Source organism: Pipistrellus hanaki (genome assembly GCF_964339955.1).
Source record: "Pipistrellus hanaki genome assembly, chromosome: 7".
Lineage (NCBI taxonomy): Eukaryota > Metazoa > Chordata > Mammalia > Chiroptera > Vespertilionidae > Pipistrellus > Pipistrellus hanaki.
Window position 1 is genome coordinate 8,055,283 of NC_140509.1, and position 22,184 is coordinate 8,077,466.

Sequence of the window (22,184 nt, forward strand, 5' to 3'; positions counted from 1 at the left end):
GTGGGTGATGAGCGACTGTTCCCTGTCCCTGCCTCCCTCAGGGTGATTGGCCCAGATCCTGCCTACGCCAGAGCTAGGGGTTCCCTACGAATGTGGGTAGCATCCAGGCTGGCATTTCTTTGAGGTGCATTAGGGGGTTGGGGGGAGATTGTGTGCCCTGAGCCTCTTCTGTCCTGCAGTGGGTCCTGGGGGTTAGGTTTGGGCTGGAAAGAGAGGAGCCCAACTCGTATATTCACGTGGTGTCCTCACGGCAGGAAGAGGGTGTTCTCGGAGGGCCGCAGCAGATCCAGAAAGTCCGGCTTGGCCATTTGCGTGCCCTGTAGAACCCCCTTCTTCAGGGCCCTCTGCCTGGTGCAGGTTAGCAGGCCTGGGTGGGGCTGTTAAGTCTCAGTCCTCCTCTGAAGCCCTTTGGGCTGGAGACGAAGGCTGCATCCTCACGGGCTGTTCCCTGCCTGCACTTTGGAGGGAAGGAAGAACAGAGTGAAGGCGGGCACACCCTGAGTTGGCTTGCCCTATTCCCCTGGATTACTGTGCCCTTCCTGGGCTCTTCCTCTTCCTCCTCAGAGCCCTGGACGATGGGATTCAGCAAAAGCTCTAAGAGGAAGTTCTTCTACAACAAGAAAACCAAGGACTCTACTTATGAGCTCCCTGCAGAAGCCATTGCCCCATTTCAGTAAGTAACCTGCCCCTCAGCAGCCCCCTGCACTCCTCCCAGGATGCTAGCCAGTCCTTTGAGGCTTAGCCCAGGTTCTGGGATCAATTGCTGCCCATGCAGGGCCAGACTCCTCCCTACAGGGTTATGGAGGGTGGCCCCTCCAGGGAGGGGCTGGGTCTGGGCGGTAAGCTCAGAGAGGAATCCCAGGACCTGCTGGATGGGGGGTCCTGGGTTCCGGGAAGGATCCCACTTAGGGCATCTGGCCCATGGAGCAGCCACTGCTTCCCTAACTGGCTGACACTGTCCCGGTGGTGCGAACACGCTGAGTGCCCGCAGCCCTGCCTCTAGTAACTCAGGGTCCCAAATGTCCTTGTCAGGACCCAGTGTCCATTTGTCAGATTGTTGATTATAGGTTTCCACAGCCATTCTGATGGATGTAAACAGCAGCAGCAGCTCTTCATTGGGAAAAGGTGGTTTCCTAGGAAGCGAGGAGGAGTGGGAGCTTTCTGGGGTTTTGGCTGCCAGAGGGAAGACCCTCGAGTGGCATCATTGATAGTGATGCCAGGACTTGCTGTGATGGTTGGGGTCCTGGGTGGGGACCTCTCCACTTAAGGATACTCATCCCCTAAACCAGTTGCCAGAGGTGTGTGGTAATCTCTTGGTCCTGATCTCTGGGTACAGCCCTCTGACTTCCTTCCTCCCCAGCATCTGCTACTATGGCCGGCTCTTCTGGGAATGGGGGGATGGCATCCGTGTACATGACTCCCAGAAGCCCCAGGACCCGGACAAGCTATCCAAGGAGGAAGTCCTCACCTTCATCCAGACGCACAGCGCCTGAGGGCCCGGGGACGCCCCCTGCTACTGACGGCCCTGCTATTCAGAGTTAGGGTGCCCTACCTGCGCCCCTCTCGAAGGACAGGGGACCAGAGCCTGGCCAGGAGGGGTGGATGGTCTCCTCTCCATCTCCCCTGAAGAGCTGTCAGGGGCCGTCAGAGGACACTCACATGTTCCTTCTGGGACATCTTTTAGACTTCCCTCCCCGGAGACCTGCCTTCCCTGCCGGACTCGGCCTGAAAGACGCTGCTCCCACGTGGTGTGCGGTCAGGCCCCGGGCACGCGGGGCTGCGGAGGATGAGTCAGAGCAGCAGGGCTTTGGCTTTGCTGTTCTCCTGTATCCTGTAGACTCACTTTTCTGAGTTCTGTGACTGTCCTGAAGGTCGCCATGTCCTAGCTTTGCCCAACTTTTTACTGGGCCAACCCTTAGTGGGTGAGCCCCCTGTTGGGAGCTGGCCAGGAGTACCTGCTGTACAAATCAAGGTTTTGTTTCTTTGAACTTGCTCTGTTTTGATGCCAAGTTGGAGAAGATTTTCTTGTCTTGTTCCCTCACCCTGTCTTGGTCTTCCCCGGAGTTCTCAGCCTAGACCTCTGACAGTCCCGCAGGCCGGGAAGGGAGGTGTGGCCCACATCCCTGACCCCACACCAGGATGCAGGAGGCACTGTCTTTGGTAGTGGGTGTGACTGCCTCCTGGGGGGACAGAGCCTTTCTGGGCCGCACTCCCTTTTGACCCAAACCTTGGGCAGCTCTAGAAGGGAAGGAAGCACCCTCAAAGCCCTGCCTTTTTCTGCGCCCCAGCAGCAGTCCCCACTGCAGGAGGGTACCTCGTTTGCCACAGCCACCTTGCTACCCTCCCCCTCCTTACCCAGAGGGGGTACAGTCACCTTTGCCATTCTATGGTGTTGGCTGAGGGGGAAGAGAGGAAGCTGGGCAGTAGCTTTGGGTGGGGATGGCACTGGGGGTTGTTTTTAATGGGAAATACCTGCCAGAGATGCTCATACAGGCTCCCCAGGGCCCCATCCCAGTGCTACACTGGTTTCCATGGAGACAGGGCACTGAGGCTCCCTGTCAGGTTGGAATTGGCTACACCTTGTGGTGGGGGTGTGTCCAGCCAACATCCAGCCCTCATGCTTTCCCCCCTCCCCCGGGTTGGCAGCAGCACTGCTAAAATGTTGTATTTCCACCCAGTTCTGGGTATATGTGTGTCTTGCAAAATCTTGGATCATTAAAGTTAAACATATTTTTAATGCCTGTGTGGCTCCGTGCTGGGGCTGCTGCTGGTTGTGGCTGGTGTTTGGTCTGGGACTGGCTTGGATAAAACAGCTTGGGCTGAAGGGGAAGGGGAAGCTGTGGGGAGGAAGAGGAGAGACGAGAGCTCAGGGCTCCCAGAGCTGCTGCTTGCTTCCAGAGAGGGGCCCAAGGAAGTCGGGAAATTATGCAGCTCCTGTTGGAAGCCAGGATGGGAGGATGAATGAACCTACAGCCCAGCAGGGTAGGGAGGCGCTTTTCTGCCTCACATAAATCACACAGCTCACTCTGGGATATCGTGACAATCCAGGATCAGTCTGCGACTAAAATAACAGAGGTGTCAGACCAATTAGTACCACTAGGCCAGAGGAGGGAGAGATGGTTCTGCCGACTCCCAGCCAGCATCCCTCCTTCCTGTGCCTGCACTGGGGGCTGTGCTTGGGGTGGGAGACACGCAGGTGCTGAGGGCACCTCCCCCTCCGGTCCAGGCTAGTTCCTTCCCCTGTCGCATCACTGCTGGTTTCCTCGAGAGCCTGCCTGCACTTTACCTGGCTCCTTCACCCTGGCCTCACGGTCCTCCCGAGCTCCCAGGGCAACTCCTTTCCATGTTTTACTCACCCAATCGGGGTGCTCTCGCTCCTAAGCCCTTTACCCTATTGGCTGCCCTGTTCTGTCTACCTTGCTCTAGCCTCCCAACAGCATCCCGGGCCCCGTGCTGGCGGGAGGGTTGGGCCATGTGCTCAGAGGCTGCGTGTGATGTCTGTGTTTGCGGCTCCTGCCTCCCCAGCCTGTCAGCCCCACCTCTACCGCTTTTCCCAGCAGACCTGCTGATTTACTGCTCACTGTCACCATAAGTCAGTCTGGTCATTACCATGGCTCTTGTTGCCCACTCACTCCGCCAGACCTCGCCAGCCTGGCCTGCCTCTTGAAGACGGATTAACTCCTTGCCTCCGCAGGACTGCCAGGCGACCACTTTAGGTCCCCAGTTGCCCTCGCTGCATAGGCTACCTTTTCCTGCCATAGCTGCAGGCAGGGCACAGCAGCGTGTTTGGTGGGGTGGTGGGCACGATGCCCAAGCCCTGGAAATGGGTCTCCGCGTAGTTCAGGCTTGGGGAGGCTGCCTGCTGTCTTATTCCCTACAGCCTCCCTCTGAGTTCTAAGCCAAGAGCTTTCTTTGCCTTGAACATCTCTTCTTGGTTCCTGCGTGCCGCCCCCGCCCCCAGCTGCAGTCAGACGTGACATTTACTCAGCACACAGCAGCCTGGGTGTTCTTTATTGCCTCTCCCTTGGGATCAGGGAGGAGCCGGCAGTCCTGGAGACCGGGAGCGGAGGCCGGAGGGGCTGAGCCAACAGGAAGCCCTGCTCAGTGTCTGACGGGGCAGAAATGGCCCTGTACCTTGGTCCTCTTGAGGCCTGAAGGGCCTGCTTGGCTGTGGCCGGGCTGTTGACCAGAGAAATCTCAGGCTCACATAGGCCAGTAGGCGTAGAGGAGGAATAGGAGGATGAAGATGGCCACGGAGAGCAGCATGTTCTTCCGGTTCTCCTGCCGAAGCAGCTTGAGCTCCTTCTCTGGAGGAAATGGTGTTGGACAGGTAGGTTAGGCCCATCTGCTATTCTCAGCTGCCGCTGCCTCTCCCACAAGTGGGTACACACACTGCTGAGGACCGAGGTGTTCCCTGCCAGCCACTTCCTTACCCACGAAAAGGACTCTGTCCTTGATCCTCTCAACCTTTGGCTACAGATCCCACCCAGCCTCCAAAAGTCCCAACACAATGCTACCAACCATTTCTCTCCAAACGCAGTTGAAGTTGAGGATGGGTGTGTGAGGGGTTACCAAAAGGCCACACGTAAAAGCCAGTGACCTGGTGGCATGGCGTCACCAGGTGAATCCTCCCTTGTCACTGGCTGGGCTTCGTGCCCTCTGCTGGGTCCCAGCCAACGAATGAGGGACACTAAGAGGAGGCAGTTTGTGCCGTGAGGTCGTCAGGCTCACCTCTGGCAGAAGCCAGTCCTACTCTGCAGCCACACCGTCTCAGTGGGGATGCTGCGACTTTATGTGAAAATTGCTAGGGTCGGGGGCACTGATGTCCCGCCCCTGCCTGTGTGAGGGAGTGGGGAGATGGTACAGGTGAGCTCTGGGCAGGCCAGACAGCCCAGGCTCAGGTAGGGGTGTGTGCACATGCACTGCACACACTTAAGTGTTTCTTCAAAATCGGTCCCTTTGGAAGGGTCCCTGCCACGTGGACTGTTCCGGGCTGGTTCTAGGCCAGGTTTGGCCCCTCAGGGAATAGAACAGATACATTCGATGGGCCTCTGCAGATCAGCTTTCTCCCGGCAGGCAGGGGCGGGTGGCCGAAGGGGTGGTGGTGGGCCCAGCAGCTGCCCTCTAGCTCAGTGCCCTGCCAGGGTTCTACCTGACCGTGCCCCCAGCACCCAGAAGGTGGCAGCATTGCTCCACTCCAGTAACCCTTCAGGGCTCCCAAGTTCATCCTCCTTCATGGTCCCCAAGGCCCCGACTCCCATCACAGGGTTTTCCTGGGAAGGGGGGGGCGGGGGGGGAAGGGAGGTTGGGGAGAGGGACAAGGAGAACAGCCCTCCCAAGTTGGGTGGATGTGAGAATCTTCTGGGCCTGGCTACCGTCATACCCCTTTGTCCCAGGAAGAACAGACTCACAGTCCTCTCTATCTCCCCTGGAACAAAGGAACAGACTGCTCTTCCAGCTGCTGGGCTTACAGTGGGCTCCTATAGCCTCCTGGGGGCTGCCCCCTCTGGATCCCTGGCACCTTGTGGGCTCCTGGGCCGTCTGTCTCTCTGGACCCTGGGACTAGAGGGCGGGGCTGGTAACGAAAGGGAACTTTCTTACCATAGTTGGAGGCTCTGCTCATCAGGCTGTTTTTCTCCTTCTCCAGAGACTTCCTGTGAGGGGGAAAGTTTTGTGGCTCAAGCCCTTTTCCTTCCCACCCAAGGGGCAGCTGGCATTCCAGGGCAAGTTGGACAAAGGCTTGGCCTCTGTGGCAGGTGGAGGCCAGGGCCCAGGTTAGATATGAGGGGCTGAAGAAGGGCGGGAGGTGGGGCAGGAGCATTACCTGGCTTCTGGGCTCAGCTCCGCCCCATCGAGCCTGGAGTTCACAGCCTCCAGGTCCCTCCGACATTGCAACAGCTTCTCCTCCAGCCCATCGATCTGAAACACAGCACACCAGCCGCTGGAGAGGGCAGCAGAGCTTTTCACTTCCAAATAGGCAGGGTCTGGGACGGGGAGGAGGAAGGCTGTCATCCCTAATGTTTCTATTATGCTGTCCTTGGCCTCCATGTGGTACAGCCTGAGCCCCACTGGAAATGGCGGGGGTGTTGCTCAGGGCCTCACAGCTGCCCTGAACATGACAGACCCAGCCACACAAGGGCATCCTGGAAGGAAACGTGAGGGATGGGTGGAAGGAACCTAGGGGCAGAACACAGAGGTATTCTCCCACTAATCTTAAACTAGGCTATCTTTTATATATTTTCCCATGAGAATATATATTTTCCCATGAGAACCAATAGAAAATATCAAGTGTAAAAAAAATGCAGCTTAGCCAAAACTGGTTTGGCTCAATGGATAGAGCGTCGGCTTGGGGATGAAAGGTCCCGGGATCGATTCCGGTCAAGGGCATGTACCTTGGTTGTGGGCATATCCCCAGTAGGGGGTGTGTAAGAGGCATCTGGTCGATGTTTCTCTCTCATCGATGTTTCTAGCTCTCTCTCTCCCTTCCTCTCTGTAAAAAAAAAAAAAAAAAAAAAATCAATAAAATATATTTTTTAAAAAAATGCAGCTTAAAAACACTCCTATTTCTTTCTGATTGGGTTCTTGAGGCAAAGTATTGCCCATAATCAAGGTAGCTGTAACCTGTGGGGCAAAATTGCTTCTGAAAGGTTGGTTGCCAAAGTTATCGGTTTTCCTATTTGTTCGGTTATAATTTCAGAGATGTATACTTGATAAAATAAACATTGGGTCCTGGTATCATGCATTTGGCCTTGAAAGTTCATCTGTGACCATCTGTCCCCAGATGTAAACGGCCACCTCTCTGGGCCTGGGACTGGCTTGCTCTTCTTGAACCCCTGCCCTGCTGGCAGGAGCCTAGATGGGAAGGCTCTGAGGGCCCGGGAAGGCTCAGTTTCCCATCTGACTTAACTCTTCTCACCACGTCCCTGGGAAGGATAGCAGCTATGACCTCTATTTCACAAATGGGAGAAAGGGCCCCAAACAGAATTCTCTGAGGAGTCAGAGCGAAACATTCCTCCTTCCTTAGCGGTCTTAGTCAATTCTCTGCTCCAGTCCCTTTGAGTGTCCCCTGAAGGGGCGGGAACCAATGAACCACAAGTACGAATCCAACTCCCAGGCAGGTGGTCTGGGCCAGTGTGGGAGTTGCACTTGAAGTCCCTAGGCCTTCTGCCCCTCTCCCTGGCCAGCACCCATCCTGGGTCAGCATTTCCCTCATCCCAGTGCCAGGCACAGATGATGCACCATCTATCCCTTCCCTGCAACCAGCATGCTGCCAACTCTGCTTCCGGAAACAGGGCCCTGTGGGAGGGAGCAACTGCATAGTGTTGAGTTAATTGCCTGGTTAATTGTGTCATTTCTCTGCTAATGGGCACCAAAGGGACGGTTGTCCTGGGAAACAGCCTCAACCAGGAGACAGGGCCTGTGCCTGGGGAGGCCAAAGGCCATCCTAGAATAAGCCCTGTAGGGAGATGAGCTCTGGGGAGCCAGGCTCCAGGAACAGCCATGCCTGGTGCGATGGTCTGTGGAACCAGAGCCGGGGCTGAGGAAAGCAGGTACTTCTTCAGGCAGCCATGAGGCCCAGTCTTGTAGCAGCACCCCCAACACACAGAGCCCAGCTCCTCAGGACCGCGAGATTTGCTGTTTCCATTCCATTGTGTAGAAACTCCAACCAGAACACCAGATTCCATGCTGGGTCCCAAACAAAGCTAACTTCTTAAAGCTCTACCTCCTCCGTGAGGCCTCTGCTGGAGGGGTACTGCCTCCTGCCCCCAGCAAATTAGTCAGTCCTCTCATGAGGCTGAGCATGTGCTATGTCATTCCAACTTTGTGTGTCCAAACCTCCTCTTCCCAAACGCTGGGAGCCCTGAGGGCAGAGGGTGTAAACTTGCAGTTTGGGGTTCAGGTCTAGCCCAGATGGACCCATTGCACTCATGTATGTGGTTGCCTGGCCCCCAGGGCTGACTTTGTAGCTTCTGCCCTAGAAGCATCTTGGCCATTTGTCTCCTTTGACCTCAGGCCTGGCCCTCTGCAGTCTTCGTAGCCATGGAGTAGGGTTGGGCATGGCTGGGCCCAGGAGCTGGGACGGATTTAGGCCTCATGTAGCAATGGTCTCTGAAAGCCTCCACCTGTGCCATAGAAGCTGGAAGAAGTTAGGAGAAGCAACTATCATGCACATAGATACGGCCTTTGTGGATCACCCAGTGCAGTGCTAGTCCTTGGTTAGATTTCTCCCTGCCACCCCTGGGCCAGACCATGGTTTGCATGTCATTCTGGGAAGGAAAAGTTTGGGGATTTCCATCTCAAATGCTTCTAGAAGGCTACCAGGTGTCCAAACAAGTGCTAACTGGCCCGGAGCAAGGCCAGGAACTCATGCTAAGCAAAATCTTTAAATTGAGGTTGGCAAACTACAAGTGGCCAAGCCAATCTGCCGTTACGCTCCGGGCAGGGCCTGTGGAGTTGGCAGTCAGAGGCCTTTATCTGAACAAGCCCAATTTCTCTGCGGTTCCACTGAATATCCCCACTTCCATTTACTACTTTTTAATGAGGCTTAAACAGACTAACACAAATCAAGGTTTTAGGGACTCAAGTTCTAACCTCCCTCTATGAATATTTATGTCCTGCTGACAGCTCTTTCTGACTCCCTTCTAAGTAGCAAGTTCCCCTTCTTTGTAACCCAGCTGCTGGATGTGGGCAGAGTGAGGGGAGGCTGAGGCTGTCAGGCAGCTAGAAGTGGCCTAGAAGGCCACTAACCCATCCGCAGGAGGTGACTCTGCTGGCAACCCCCTGCAGCACTTGCTGAAGCAGAACCTGGCTCTCGGGCAGCTGTAATAGTGGGTGCAGAGATTCCAGGTCACCTCAGGCTGCAGAGAAGACAGGGAGGGAGGCTCAGGATGCATCTTAAAAAAAAAAAAATCTATATATATATCTATATCTATATCTATCTATATATATTTTTTTATTTTATTTTATTGATTTTTTACAGAGAGGAAGAGAGAGGGATAGAGAATCAGAAACATCGATGAGAGAGAATCATCGATCAGCTGCCTCCTGTACACCCCCCACTGGGGATGCAAACAAGGTATATGCCCTTGACCAGAATCAAACCTGGGACCTTTCAGTCCGCAGGCTGATGCTCTATCCACTGAGCCAAACCGGTTTCAGCAGGATGCATCTTTTAGTTGTGACTTGGGTCAGCAGTGGTGGCTACAGAGCAGAGCTGACAAGATGGGCCCAGAAATGGGGGAGAAGACTCAGAAAGTGGGCCTTAAGACCCTATGGTAGTTAGATTTTCAGTCAATTCTCAATAACATGCACCTGGATTATGCTTTTTGCAGAGTCCCCTGCAAATCTGCAGTCCTTAGCTTTCATTCTGCTGGCAGGCTGAAGGCAACAGAGAAGATAGCAAGGCTCAGGAGAGAAGACATGGGGGTTACGACCAGAATAAGGAGACAAATGGCAAGAAGATTCTAGAAACTTATATGAGAGTCAAAGCTGGGCAAGCATTTGGAAGCCCAAGTGCCTAGAAACCAGAAATGGTGGCTCCTGAAAAGTGTGGTCACAGGGAGTGGGGCCTGTACCCAGGTGCCTCAGCTTGTCGCTCCCTTGCCATATCCCTTAATCCTATCTTTGTAGAACAAAGCTGTTCAGATTCCCAAGGGTATGAGACAATACATGTAAGGTGCTTGAACGGTACTCAACGCACATAGTTCAGGAAGTGTTTGCTGCCATTATCATCAGAGAAGTTTTCACTGATCTTTGGGGGATAAAAGGAAAAGTTAGTTTGTGGCCAGAGTAAGAAGAGGAGCTAGCTGTGTGTGAGACTGATGGACAAATGTGCCCTGGCCACGGGCGGGAGCAGTGGGAAGAGGAACCCCTCTGGCTGGCTATGGCCATCCTCAGTCTGGGGGCAGTTCAGCAGGGGTGGAGCCTGCAGGGCAGCAAGGCCTCCACAGGCCAGCCCATTCGGCTGGCTCAGGACTTGCATACTGGGAACCTCGTGACCAGCCTAGGGAGAAGCTGGGCTGGAGCCCTGGAGCCAGCACCAGGTTGAGAGGCTGGGCCTGGTGGAACCCAGGATGACAGACCTACAGCAGGGGCTAAGGGCAGGACAGACGTGGCCTGGGCACTCCGGGGAAACATGCAATGGCAGGTGAGCCTCGGTTCACCCACACCGTGGCTCTATGGCGTCAGGTATCCAGCTGGGAGCAGGAACTCAAAGCCCAGGACTAACGCAGAAAGAGGCCCCGTCATAAGAGACCCAGCCAACACTAGTGGGAGAGTCACAGTCTAGAGGCCATGGAGGCTCCCAGGACTCTTGCCCAACATGCTGGGTAGCAGGATAATTAGCAGGAGTGTGGCGGGCCCAAGACTGGCTCCAGTGCTGGGGTTTTCCTGGAGCTGTATTTTCTTGGGTAGCAATGCTGGCTGTGACTGTCACAGACAAAGTGGTTACAGCCAAGGTGGGGACTGAGACAGGGAACTTTCAGACAGTGGGGGGGGTCGGGGGGGGGGGCGGAGAGTAGATGCCCCCGATGTACAATGACATAAGAAGTGCCCATACATTACATTTATATTCAGAAGACAAAGTGCCCATTTTTATACAGGATAATGAACACTTTAAGTCACTAAGATGACAGCAGGTGCAGCATGGCCGCAAAGGAACCCAAGGAAGTAAAAAGGCAGTGGTATGAGCTGCCTACAAGTTAGCAAACTGTGCCCGGTAGGTGTTGTGGAAACTCATATGCCAGCAGTTAAAGGACCAAGCAGTCAGTGGTGAGTGTGCAGGGTGTCCTGGTGGGTAAGTCTGTAATCTGACCAGAGACCAGCAGCGGCTAAAACCTGCCCCGGGGACTGCTGGCCTGGGCCTAGAAGGGAAGATGCAGAGCCATGAGGGAGAAGGAGAAAGGAGGGGAAAAGGGTCTATAAGGTAGGAAGTGGGAAGGAGCATTGCTCTAGGAGAGAGCTGATGACCTAGAGGAGGCCCGGAGCCAGGAGCCAGGGAGTCTGTACTGCAATGGGAAAGGCCCATGAGTAACTCTGCCCCAGAACCGCTGCCTTCCTGTCCAAACACAGACCGGGGACTGGGTGCCTGGCGGGTGGCTGAGAGTGAGCAGAGGAGCAGGCTCAGTGAGAAGTATGAGGCCAAGTATCCTCCACAGACGCAGGGATGTTTCCTGCAGAAGAATGTCAAGATCTGAAGTCAGTCCAGCAGTCAAGGTCACCATGGGCCGTGACCCCAGCCAAGTGTGGCCATTGTTCCTGCTGGCAGATGCCAAGGAAAAAAAGGGCTGTTCATTTTCAGTCGTCAGGGGCAGGGACTGTCCCGGTGGCCTTCAAGGCCCCTCCTTCAGATGCAGCTCCGAGTGCCGTGTGGTCCATGGCGCTCCGATGACAGCTCAGTAACCCCGAGCAGCTAAGCAAAATCCCCTCTGCCATCTGGCTGGGGGAAAACACCTTATTCTCAGAGCTTTAGGGAAGTCTCCCTGGGGTCCTATATGCCATAAAACCACTGTGTTAAGAGAAACTGTAAAATTCATCTCAAATCCCCGTGAGGCATCTTTTCAGTGGTATGGAGCCTCCTGGAATTAAAGTCCTCAATGAGACCTCTTTGGGGGCAAGAAACATGAGTGCCAGCTTACATACAACTGCCCAGCACATGGTAGGGTCAGGCCCCATGGGGCCAGCTCCAGGCCTGGCTGCCGCCAGGGCCTCGCATGTAGCTTTTATTCTGTCGACAAGAACGAGCCATAGGCTGTGCTCCATTATGGAAGCTTCCCCTCTTGAAGGTGGCTAACTGATGCCCCCTGATCATCTTGACAGTCTGGGAGGGGTTCCCTGCCCGCTCCCTAAGTTGCCTCTGTCGAGGGCCAGCCTTTATTCTGGGGAAGGGAAGAGGCACCTCAGGGCTTGGCACTGGCCACTGCTTTCTAGTTCAGGAAGTCATTTCCGGTCTTACTGGCCTTGCTCTCGGGAGCTTCCAACCGGTGAGTGAGAAAAGTGGCTGGGAATGAGTTAACCCCAGGAGCCAGGCAGTGGTTACAGGGCACACCCTGCACCTGCCTGGCCAGGTCCTTGCTGGGCTACTAAAGAGCATGCTGCTGGGGTATCTGATCCCAACTCAAATCACCAAGTTTTGTGTGTCTGGATGGCACAGAGGAGTCAAAGCTGCCCCATGGAGGGAGGCCAACGGCCTGCATACTAAACCATAGCAACCCAGGAGCAGCCACCACTACACATGCGCCAGGGGCCAGACACTTGGTGCTCCTCTTGGTCCCCTTGTGGGATGCTCACAACAACCCAAAGGGGCAGTATTGTTAGTATCCTCATCTGCAGCTGAGGAAACTCAGGCCATGGAGATGAAGTCACCTGCCAGGCTCCCACAGCCATCCATGGGAGAGCCAGGCAGTCCACTCTGGGCTGCTGGCCACCAGCCTACAGGAAAGCCCTAAGCCACCAGCCCTGAGCACTCTTCGCTCCTGGTGCAACCTCCCTCCTTACACCCTGGGCTAGACAGTTGGTGGGCAGCTTCATATATGCTACCCGAGGTCAACATCAACTCTACAAGGAAGGGACAGCCCCATTTTAGAGAGAAGCAAATACCCGGCACAGAGATTTTAAGCAACCAGCCCAAGGTTATGTGATTGGGAAGTGGTAGAAGCGGGGTTGGGAATCTGAGTTTTTCTGCTCCAGAGCGCATGCTCCTTCTTTAAAACCCCTCATGAAAACATTCATGACAAAGAAGGGCTCGTGGAAATCATTCTACGTCCCGGTCCAAGTCTGTCTAAGCTTGCGATCTGGCTCCAACAGATTCTCTATTCTGAGTAAACGTGTCCAGGGCTTTGCCGGTCTCTGTCCACGTAACAGATATGCTCTGTGAGGGAAGAACCTGCCTGAAATCCATTTGCTTGGAGACAGTGAGACAGGAGCGGAGCATCTGTCCTCATGAAGGCAATTACCCTCCAACTCCCGGCTGCAACACCCCAGGCACCTTCCCCGAGACTGTGTAAACTGCCAAAGCACCTTCCCAGACACACAAAAACAGACCCAGCTTGCTCACTTCCACCTCTCCCGCTCCCTTTCCATTGTGCAGATGATGTTTCACTGAGTTGTACACTTGAAACCTATATGGTTTTTTTTAGCCAATGCCACCCAATTCAATTTAAAAACAAAAAAATTGCCCTAGCCGGTTTGGCTCAGTGGATAGAGTGTTGGCCTGAGGACTGAAGGGTCCCAACTTCGATTCCAGTCAAGGGTGTGTTGTGTACCTTGGTTGCAGGCACATCCCCAATAGGGGGTGTGTAGGAGGCAGCTGATCGATGTTTCTCATTGATGTTTCTGACTCTCTATCCCCCTCCCTTAAAATCAATAAAATATATTTGAAACAAACGAACAAACAAACCAACCAGACCCAGTTTGGAGAAGGAAAAGGTGGGCTAGTGGGCCTGATGTGCCCTTCTTCCCCGATAGGCATCAAAGTCTTTCCTTTCACGTGTTAATTCATAGCTGAGAGTGGGGTCAGCTGTCCCAGCTCCAGCCCCCGCAGCCTGGGAGCTGGGTTTCTGGAGATCCACCACGTTCAGAGATCATCATAGCGGCAAAGGAGCCGCACCGCCTGCCCAGATGGTCTCTGGCAAGAGCACTGGGGTATTCCATCTGAGGCCGTCAGGCCACACAGCCAAGTCACATGGGGGTCATGGGCCTCGATTTTCCTGGTGAGTGGCTTCCACCCCCAAAGGACTGGTTACTGGGGCACTACTCCAGGGGTGTTTTTCTATGAGGAGGCTCCCAGGGCTCTGTGGGGGCAGAAAAACCTCCACCCGAGGCTCCTCAAACCAGGCCCTGTGAGAAGCTCCTCTCCGGGGCGGAGCGATGAACACGGGCAACCTTTCCAATTTTTAATCAATGAGCAATTTTCAGGAGAAGCAGAGCGCACTGGGGCTTGTTTCTCTGGAGAGTCACCTGGCCCTGGGTCAGGGACGCGAGGGGCCCTGCTGAAGCCCACGCAGCCCTGAGATACCCCGAGACCTTCGTGTGCCGAGCAGCTGCGAGGAGAGACACGCCTGCAGCCCTCATCTGTCCCTGGCCAGGATGTTGTTTGGAGTTTGTTTTCTCTTCTTTCCCCAAATATATTTTTTGATAAATTAGGAAAAGCTTCTTCATCGCTGAAAGGCTGAAAGCATTTTTCAAGAACTGGCATCTACCCTGCGCCTTATGAATTCATTAATTAAGATGCTGGCAAACAGCCACTCCACACATGCTGACATCCAGCCGTGGTAGGTAATGAGGTTTTAGTCTCCTGACCCCCGTCAAGTGGAGCGGAGCCAGACACGGGCTGCCGAGAGGAATCACCTGCCCACTGCTGACCTGTCGCTTGCGCCTGGCAGCAGGTGAGGCTCATTTAATGGTCAGCGGCCCTTGAACAGGCTCCACATGTTGCAAGCCTCTCTCAGCCCCTGGCTGGGCAGTACCCAACTGCCTGCTCCACTGTGGCCTCCTAACCTCTGACTAGCAAACCACTCAAATGGACTCAGGTATCAGAGTCAAGGGTTCAAGTGCCTCCTCCAGCCACTCAAGCCAATTGGGTAGATATTTATTGCTTCTAGCCCTTGTCTCAGAAAACTGGCAGGCTCCGTCAGCCTTGTGCACAGCCAGCTCCAGAACTGAGCCCGGCTTCTGCCCCTCCCTCCCCTCAGGGAGCTTACAGCAGGACTGGCACACAAATAATTGTAAGTGTCAAGGCTCCTTTCCTCTGGCGCTTAGCCTGTCTAGGCCATTTTCTCCTCTCAACCTACCACCTCAACTTAATTGTCACTGATCTGGGGCCTCTTTTTCTGATAAGGATTCCAGTAAATTTTAAACGACCCCCATTAACTTTTATTCCCTACAGCAGATACTATTAGTTGGCCAACACAGCATCGATTACCACCCCCTTCTTTGTCTGACTCCATTACAGAAGTTAGAAAAGATCAACAGATGCTTTACTGGCCTCTCTGCAGCTAGGCGTGGTCCTGACCCAGTTCTGGCCTATAAGATGTTCCAGCAGTCTGCTAAGAGACTCCGGGGAGGGCTTATGCTTTGCTTATAAAAGGCACAAAGAGTGCTGTAGATCCTTTCTCCTTCTTCATTATTTGAAGTTGGGTATGATGACTGGAATGTGAGCAGCTATCTTGTGACTACGAAGAAACAGCCAAGAGAAAGCAGAAATACCAGCCCTGACATAGCTGCGCTAGAACCAATGCCACCAATCTCCAAATTTCCTGTATGGGGAGGGGGGAAACCTACTCCTATTTGTGTAGGCCAAGGGCCATTGGATAACATTATTTGCGGGCCATTCAAGATTGTCAACTTAAAAATTAGCCTGCTGTACTTGGTCAATCATTTAATTCACTCACCCCTAATGCCTTGGCAGGGCCAGACCAAATGATTTCATGGCCTTATAGGGCCCTCGGGCCAGACATTCCCCTATTCTGGTTTGGTCACTTGAGGTCAGTTTTCTGTAACCTGTAGCCAAAAGCTTTACAAACTGATATGTTTTTGTGCTAGGGCAGTGTTTTTCAACCTTTTTTGGGCAAAGGCACACTTGTTTCATGAAAAAAATCACGAGGCACACCACCATTAGAAAATGTTAAAAAATTTAACTCTGTGCCTATATTGACTATATATAAAGTAATTCTCTTGAATAGGAATCAAATAAACACAAAGAAAGTATTTTATAATTACTTTATTATGAAATATTAAGTAAACAAAATAGTGAAAAATTATAAAATTCTTGTCTTGTCTGCACCTACGGCACACCAGGCAACATCTCGCGGCACACTAGTGTGCCGCGGAACAGCGGTTGAAAAACGCTGTGCTAGGGGACAGATCCAACCAACTATTTCCTTTAAGAAGTCAACTAAGACACTGCACATCTGTTAAGACAACTGGCCGCTGAAATATCTAAAGACATTAAGCGGAAAGGTCCAGTTTTGAAAGAAAAGCACAGGGACCAAGTAACAGCTCATTACTATCAGAGATTTAAAAACAAACAGGTTTTACACCAGCCAAAATCCCATCACTTTATACCGAAATGCAACCCTTCCCTCAGCAAGAACCCGCCTATCAGTTTTGATTGAAATACAACCCCCCCTCCTCCCACACAGCATTAAAATCAGTACCAGAGAATGGTGACTTTTCATCTGAACTGTAATTCTTCCTTGCTATTCATAATGAACTCTCAGAAGTTAAAACTCATGGCCAGTTTTTCCCAAGTCCGAAATCTCACAAGGTGGCAAACGAGTTGGATAAAAAGGTCTCATGAGTAGCCATGAGTGGGGGAGGCGAGGAGGTGCCTGGGCTGTCCTGGGAGGTGACTGCCCGTACAGTTGGCCCGAGCCAGCCTCGGGGTGAGTGCTGCCTGCTCAGTAATTGCTTCATTACAAGTGGAGACTGTTTGCAGGTGCTGAGATCACTCACTTGTGGGGTTTTATTGCCCTCGTCAGATTAACAAACATTTCTGATTAAATCACCACTTCATTGGCTCTAAGCACACAACTTTTAATGAGGACAATATCTACTGCTACTGAGCATCAGTGCACATTCAATACTCAGACCCGCTGGGGGCGATGGGCGAACAAGGTGAGGAGACAGTCAGATGCCAAGCTTTCCTAAGGTGCACAATTACAGATCTCAAATGTTAGAATATCCAAGCAAAAAGTAACCTGAGAGATCAAGATGGCAAATGTAAATATCTATATTGGTATTGACAGGTAAAAAAAAATTGGCAAATGTGGCTGGTATAAGGTGGTATTAGAACCCCTCCCCCCACAAATTCAAAGCATTTTTAAAACCATGCCAGCCAAACAAAAGACATCTGTCATCTGTATTTGACCATAGTGAGTCTGTGACCCCTGATGAAGTTACCGATGAGAAAACTGAAGTCCAAACAAGGAGGCTGACTTAGCCATGATAAAAAACATGCACAAGAACCACAAAGGCTGCTAATACAGAACATTGCTTATTGATAATAACACCGCCGGGCATCTGTTAGGCACTTTAAATAGATTTTCTCATTTAATCCTCAAAACCACACTGTAGGAAAGTTGCAATCTGTGTAGACTGTGGGATGTTCACTAAAACAGTGGTTGCCAACAGGTAGTCCGTGAGGTCCGAAAGGTTGGCGACCGCTGCACTAAAACACACTGGCTCCTTCCTCCAATGCAATCAAGCTGTAGTTGGGCATGTGGCCTCCTAGCTGATGAATGTATTTCCCAGCCTGCCCTGCCTCGATTCTTAGCTTGCATGTTGGCCTTTGGAAAGTGGGCACTTTAGGCCCAGGACTCTTTAAGACAGCAGTGTGCTCCTCCATTCTCTCTTTCCCAGCCAGTGGGTGTGGCCTGGTTTTGTTCATGAGGTTACAACAAGGACCTAGGGGAAGACAGAGCATGGAAGGAATACAGCAGAACCACTACTGTCCTAGTATTTTAGACGAGGGGTTGGCAAACTATAGCCTGTGGGCCTGTTTTGTAAATAAAGTTTTATTGGAACATAGCCATACCCATTAATTTACATACTGTCTATGGCTGCTTTTGTGCTAAGACAGCCTATCTGAGTACAGTTGACCGATGTTATTTGTGGTAGTTATATTCTATAAAGCTGCCACCAAAAATGAATGAGTAAATACTGAACCAGGTTAGGTTCCTGTGAGCTTCCGGTCACAACATTATTATCAACTGATCAATAAAAAACCTTGTTTTGTGTGTATTTCTGTTTAAAAAGGCCTACTGTCATATATATTCTTGATTCATTAACATTGAACTCACAGCCAACAACACTATAACTCAGACCTGAACAAAACAACACATACACGTTATCTGTAAAGCACATGAAGCCTTCTTGCACTTTGGAAAACTAGACAGCACTATACATGACGGCATTTTAAACAGCAAAATCACCAGCAAGCAGCACAAAATTATAAAAAAAATGTGGCACTAAATAGACCACAAAAAGGACACTTTTTACTATATAAGAACTGAAATAAGGCCTGGTTGGTGTGGCTTAATGTTTAAGCATCGATCTATGAACCAGGAGGTCATGGTTTGATCCCATCAGGGCACATGCCTGGGTTGTGGGCTTGATGGGATCTCTCTCATCACTGATGTTTCTATCTCTCTCCCTTCCTCTCTGAAATCAATAAAAATATATTCTAAAAAACGAAAAAAAAAAAGAACTAAAATTAGAAAGCAGAACATTACCTTGTTCAAACTTAGTGGGATCTGTAGGCCTCCAAAGACTACAATTTTTTTTTTAAATTTTTTGTTGTTGTTAATCCTCACCTGAGGATACTTTTTCCACTGCTTTTTAGAGTGGAGGAGAGGAAGGGAGAGAAACATCCATGTGAGAGACACATTGATTGGTTGGTTGCCTTCAGAACCTGCACTGACTGGGGCTAGGGGTCGAACCTGCAACCCAGGTATATGCCCTTGACCAGGAATTGAACCCGTGACCCTTTGAGTAACTACTGAACACCACCAGCTAGTGTTCAACTTGCTTTGAGTTTGTGACTTACTGCAAAAGCACTCCACGTAATGATTTGGGGGTTACACATATATTTTAAGAAGGCAAATTCACAAATACAGACTCCATGAATAATGAGGAACAACTGTAGTTGCAACAGAGACTATAAAATATTTACTACCTGAACCTTAGAATCAATGTCTGCACATCCCTGCTCTAGCAAGTTAGAAATTTTTTTTTTCTTGTTCTCAAAACCACTGACTTTTGGGGTTTGTTATAGCAGCTTACCATGTCCTAATACAGACTATAAAGTCTATGCTCTTCCCACTGCACAGTGCCTTCTCATTTGACCATCTATTATTCTTTCAGAAGGAGATTGCTATTTCCATCAACCTCTTTTTTTCCCTCTACCAAATAGGCTGATATTTCTCAAGGGGTGGTACTAAAACCTCCTGCTTCAGCATCGTGTGTGTAGCTTGTTCAAAGCATATGATTTGGCCCTGGCCCGGGTAGCTCATTTAGAGCATTGTCTCTATATTCTAAGGTTGTAGGTTCCCCCGGTCAGGACACATACAACAATTAACCAATGATTGTATAAATAAGTGGAACAATAAATCAATGTTTTTCTCTCTCTCTCAAATCAATAGAAAACCCCAAATTGTTTGTTAAAAATACCACTCCCCAATCCCCCAAAACACACACACACACACACACACACACACACACACACACACACACACATCCTACTGAATTACTCCAGGCAGGGGAGAATTCAACCCTCCATTGTAAAAAGCTCTACAAATGATTTCTAAAAAAATATATTTTATTGATTTTTTTTACAGAGAGGAAGGGAGAGGGATAGAGAGCCAGAAACCTTGATGAGAGAGAAACATCGACCAGCTGCCTCTTGCACCCCCCCGACGGGGGATGTGCCCGCAACCAATGCACATGCCCTTGACCGGAATCGAACCTGGGACCTTTCAGTCCGCAGACCGACGCTCTACCACTGAGCCAAACTGGCTTCAGCTACAAATGATTCTTAATGCAGCCTTAAATTTGAGAAGCGCTGAACTGATAGTAAGCTCAAGAAGACTATTACCCTATCTCTGTCTTTTTAAATCCTAACCAGAGAACATGTTTTCTTTCTTTCTTTATTTAGAGAGAGAGAATCCACTGTGAGACAGGAACATTGATTGGTTGCCTCCCAAGGTGCCTGGCCAAGAATGGATCCTCTGGCAGATGACCTAAAGCAGTGGTCGGCAAACTGTGGCTCTCAAGCCACAAGAAATTTCAATAGTTGTACTGTTGATATTTGGCTCTGTTGACTAATGAGTTTGCCAACCACTGACCTAAGGGAGCTGTAGCCTCTGGGGGGTGACCTAAGGGGACTGTAGCCTCTGGGGGGTGACCTAAGGGGACTGTAGCCTCTGGGGGGTGACCTAAGGGAGCTGTAACATCAGAAACAAGATGCACTAGAAGACAAATCACCTTGATTCTCAGCTCCTCCAATTCTTCAACCTAGGCTCCACTTGAAACCTCAGTTTCCTCATCTGTAAAAGTTGAGCAGGCTGGTCCTGAGGACGAACTGAGAATGCAAACGAAGTACTAGCATATAGCTGTCGCTATATCCACACACATCCATTTCCTTTCCCCCTCACATGCAACAAATTATTTTTATGTCTTAAATCCTCACCTGAGGATTTAAAAATTGATTTGAGAGAGAGAGAGCAGGAGAGAGACCCACCGCCTCCTGTGGTAGGAGGACACCCCAGGCCACTGAGGACCCGCCCGGGCGCAGCGAATTCGTTTTAAGCAATTGGGGACCATCCCCACTCCACCTGCTCCGCGAATTCCCGCCGGTCCCCAGAGCCATGTTCCAGTCACAAGCTCCAGCCCCCAAGGAAACCTGTCCCATCTCAGTCGAGTGAAGCCACTACGTATACACGACACAGTACGGGCTCCCTCACCGTCAGGGGTCCCTCACCTCAGGTCTCTACCCCTGTGTCTCCCCCCTCCCCCCACCCCCACCCTTCACCCCCAAATACCACCCCTTCAGGACCTCACCTCCTTGTCCCGCCCTCTTTCGGGCCCCTGTTCTTCACGCCTCTTCCCTCTGGAGTGCCCCTCCCCCGGCTCCCATCTCCGCCACCCCCTTCGGGCCCCCAACATTCGGTTCCTTCACCCCTCAACTCCAGCTACCCCCAGGGGCCCTCGCAGGACTCTGCATCTCTCCCAAACTCGCGTCCCCCTCACCCTTAACGCCTCCTCCACCCGCGGCCGGGCGCACCCACTTCCCTGCGGCGGGGAGAGGACCCCCAACGACGTGGCCCACTCCCATTCCCCCCTCACCTCCTGAGCGACGCCCACGTTCTCCCGCTTCTTTTTAGTCATGTTACTCGCCCGGATCCCCCAGTCAGCATTGGACACGCCCATTGGCAGCACCACGCATGCGCACACACTCGTGCTTCCCCCTCATTGGCCACTAGGGCGGCGGGAGGTGGGGCTACTGGAGATCGCCATCTTGTTGCGGGGCGCGGCCGGCAGGGCGCCGCCATGTTTGTGAGGGGCAGCCTCTGGTTAGGCCTTAGCCTGGGGCCGGGTAGAGGCCAGGTGGCCCTGGGACCACTATGGCGGAGCTGCCCCCTGCCTTGCTAATTCAAAGCCCCATTAGAGCAGCGGGAGGGAGACCTTTTCCACTCTTCTTCATGCCCTCCATACCTTTAGGAGCCCACCCTGCACACTTGGAGGCCACCCTGCACCCCCCACCCTCCCGTTTAAATCCTGTCCAACCTTCAAAGCGCATCCTGAAGCACCGCTGCTCCAGGAAGCCCTGTCTTGAGTTCCGTGGCCTTTTGGAATCTGAGAACGACCTTCTGTTGTTATTCCTCCTTGTTGTTTCGTGTTATTTTACCCACAAACCTCACGGAAGACCTGAGCAGCATCCTCTATCCTACCTCTAACACCAAGGTTCTGTGCATGCCTCCAGGCTTCCTGCCAGTCAGTGTTTTATGCTGTTATCACCCTCTTGCACAGACACTTGGACCAGGCACTCTGAAATGTTTTGACCCATGGTACGAAATGCTCTTCTGTCCCATGGCCCAGCTACCCATGTAACTGCAACCAACATTTCCCCATACACAAACATCTCTGCCACCTGCGATGTCCTCTCATATGTTCTATTCTGGCCTATTTTATGTATGTTTTTAAAAAGTTGGTGGCAGCTGAAACTGGTTTGGCTCAGTGGATAGAGCTTCGGTCTGTGGACTGAAAGATTCCAGGTTCGATTCCTGTCAAGGGCATGTACCTTGGTTGGGGGCACATCCCCAGTAGGAAGTGTGCAAGAGGCAGCTGATGGATGATTCTCTCTCATCAATGTTTCTAACTCTCTATCCCTCTTTCTTCCTCTCTGTAAAAAATCAATAAAATATATTTAAAAAAATAAAAAGTTGGTGGCAGGAAACCTATTAAGTTTATTTTGTGACCCATTAATGGATATGGAGCTGCAATTTGTAAAACACTATCATAGACAATTTCCTATGCCCTCAAAATCACTATCTGTGATGGTGGCAACTGCCACCAAGTGAATATAGCCAACCTTGTGTTAGATATCACCTTCAAATAAAGCAAAGGAAACATCTTTGCATACATAGCTCTGTCTTTCTGAAAATTTTAAGATAAAAGTGTAGAAGTGG

The 22,184-nt window shown here is 51.6% G+C and overlaps 2 protein-coding genes across 5 annotated transcripts in view; one reads left to right on the forward strand and one right to left on the reverse strand.

Moving 5' to 3' along the window:
- CMTR1 (cap methyltransferase 1) overlaps nucleotides 1-2,737 on the forward strand; it is a gene marked incomplete at its 5' end in the record, with an annotated part of 56,650 nt that extends 53,913 nt beyond the window's left edge. For both annotated transcript variants that reach the window (XM_084889527.1, XM_084889526.1), the window contains 2 exons: nucleotides 565-673; nucleotides 1,361-2,737. In XM_084889527.1, coding sequence (XP_084745653.1) covers nucleotides 565-673; nucleotides 1,361-1,493 — 242 coding nt within the window. In that variant the 3' untranslated portion in view covers nucleotides 1,494-2,737. The remainder of the gene's footprint in view (nucleotides 1-564; nucleotides 674-1,360) is intronic.
- On the reverse strand, nucleotides 7-20,924 carry CCDC167 (coiled-coil domain containing 167). Of its 3 annotated transcripts, none has more exons than XR_014795482.1 (5): nucleotides 20,842-20,924; nucleotides 5,825-5,919; nucleotides 5,602-5,654; nucleotides 4,135-4,307; nucleotides 7-457 (listed from the first exon to the last, which is right to left on the reverse strand). XR_014795482.1 is itself a non-coding variant. In XM_084889539.1 (4 exons), exons 1-4 carry the CDS (start codon nucleotides 20,881-20,883, stop codon nucleotides 4,204-4,206), a joined length of 294 nt encoding a protein of 97 aa, XP_084745665.1. In that variant the 5' UTR covers nucleotides 20,884-20,924; the 3' UTR covers nucleotides 2,839-4,203. The 3 variants fall into 3 exon arrangements, 1 of the variants encoding a protein (XP_084745665.1); XR_014795483.1 differs by lacking the exon at nucleotides 7-457 and adding an exon at nucleotides 4,732-4,837 and having other exon boundaries at nucleotides 2,839-4,307; XM_084889539.1 differs by lacking the exon at nucleotides 7-457 and having other exon boundaries at nucleotides 2,839-4,307.
- Nucleotides 20,925-22,184: the final 1,260 nt, after the last annotated feature.

What these genes read in the sequence shown, in the direction of transcription:
- CCDC167 (XM_084889539.1), bottom strand. Translation starts at nt 20,883, where the DNA reads ATGACTAAAAAGAAGCGGGAGAACGTGGGCGTCGCTCAGGAG. An exon ending in ACGTGGGCGTCGCTCAGGAG is followed by an intron (nt 5,920 to 20,841) that starts GTGAGGGGGGAA and finishes GCTGTGTTTCAG; the next exon opens with ATCGATGGGCTGGAGGAGAA. An exon ending in GAGCAGAGCCTCCAACTATG is followed by an intron (nt 4,308 to 5,601) that starts GTAAGAAAGTTC and finishes CATTTCCTCCAG; the next exon opens with AGAAGGAGCTCAAGCTGCTT.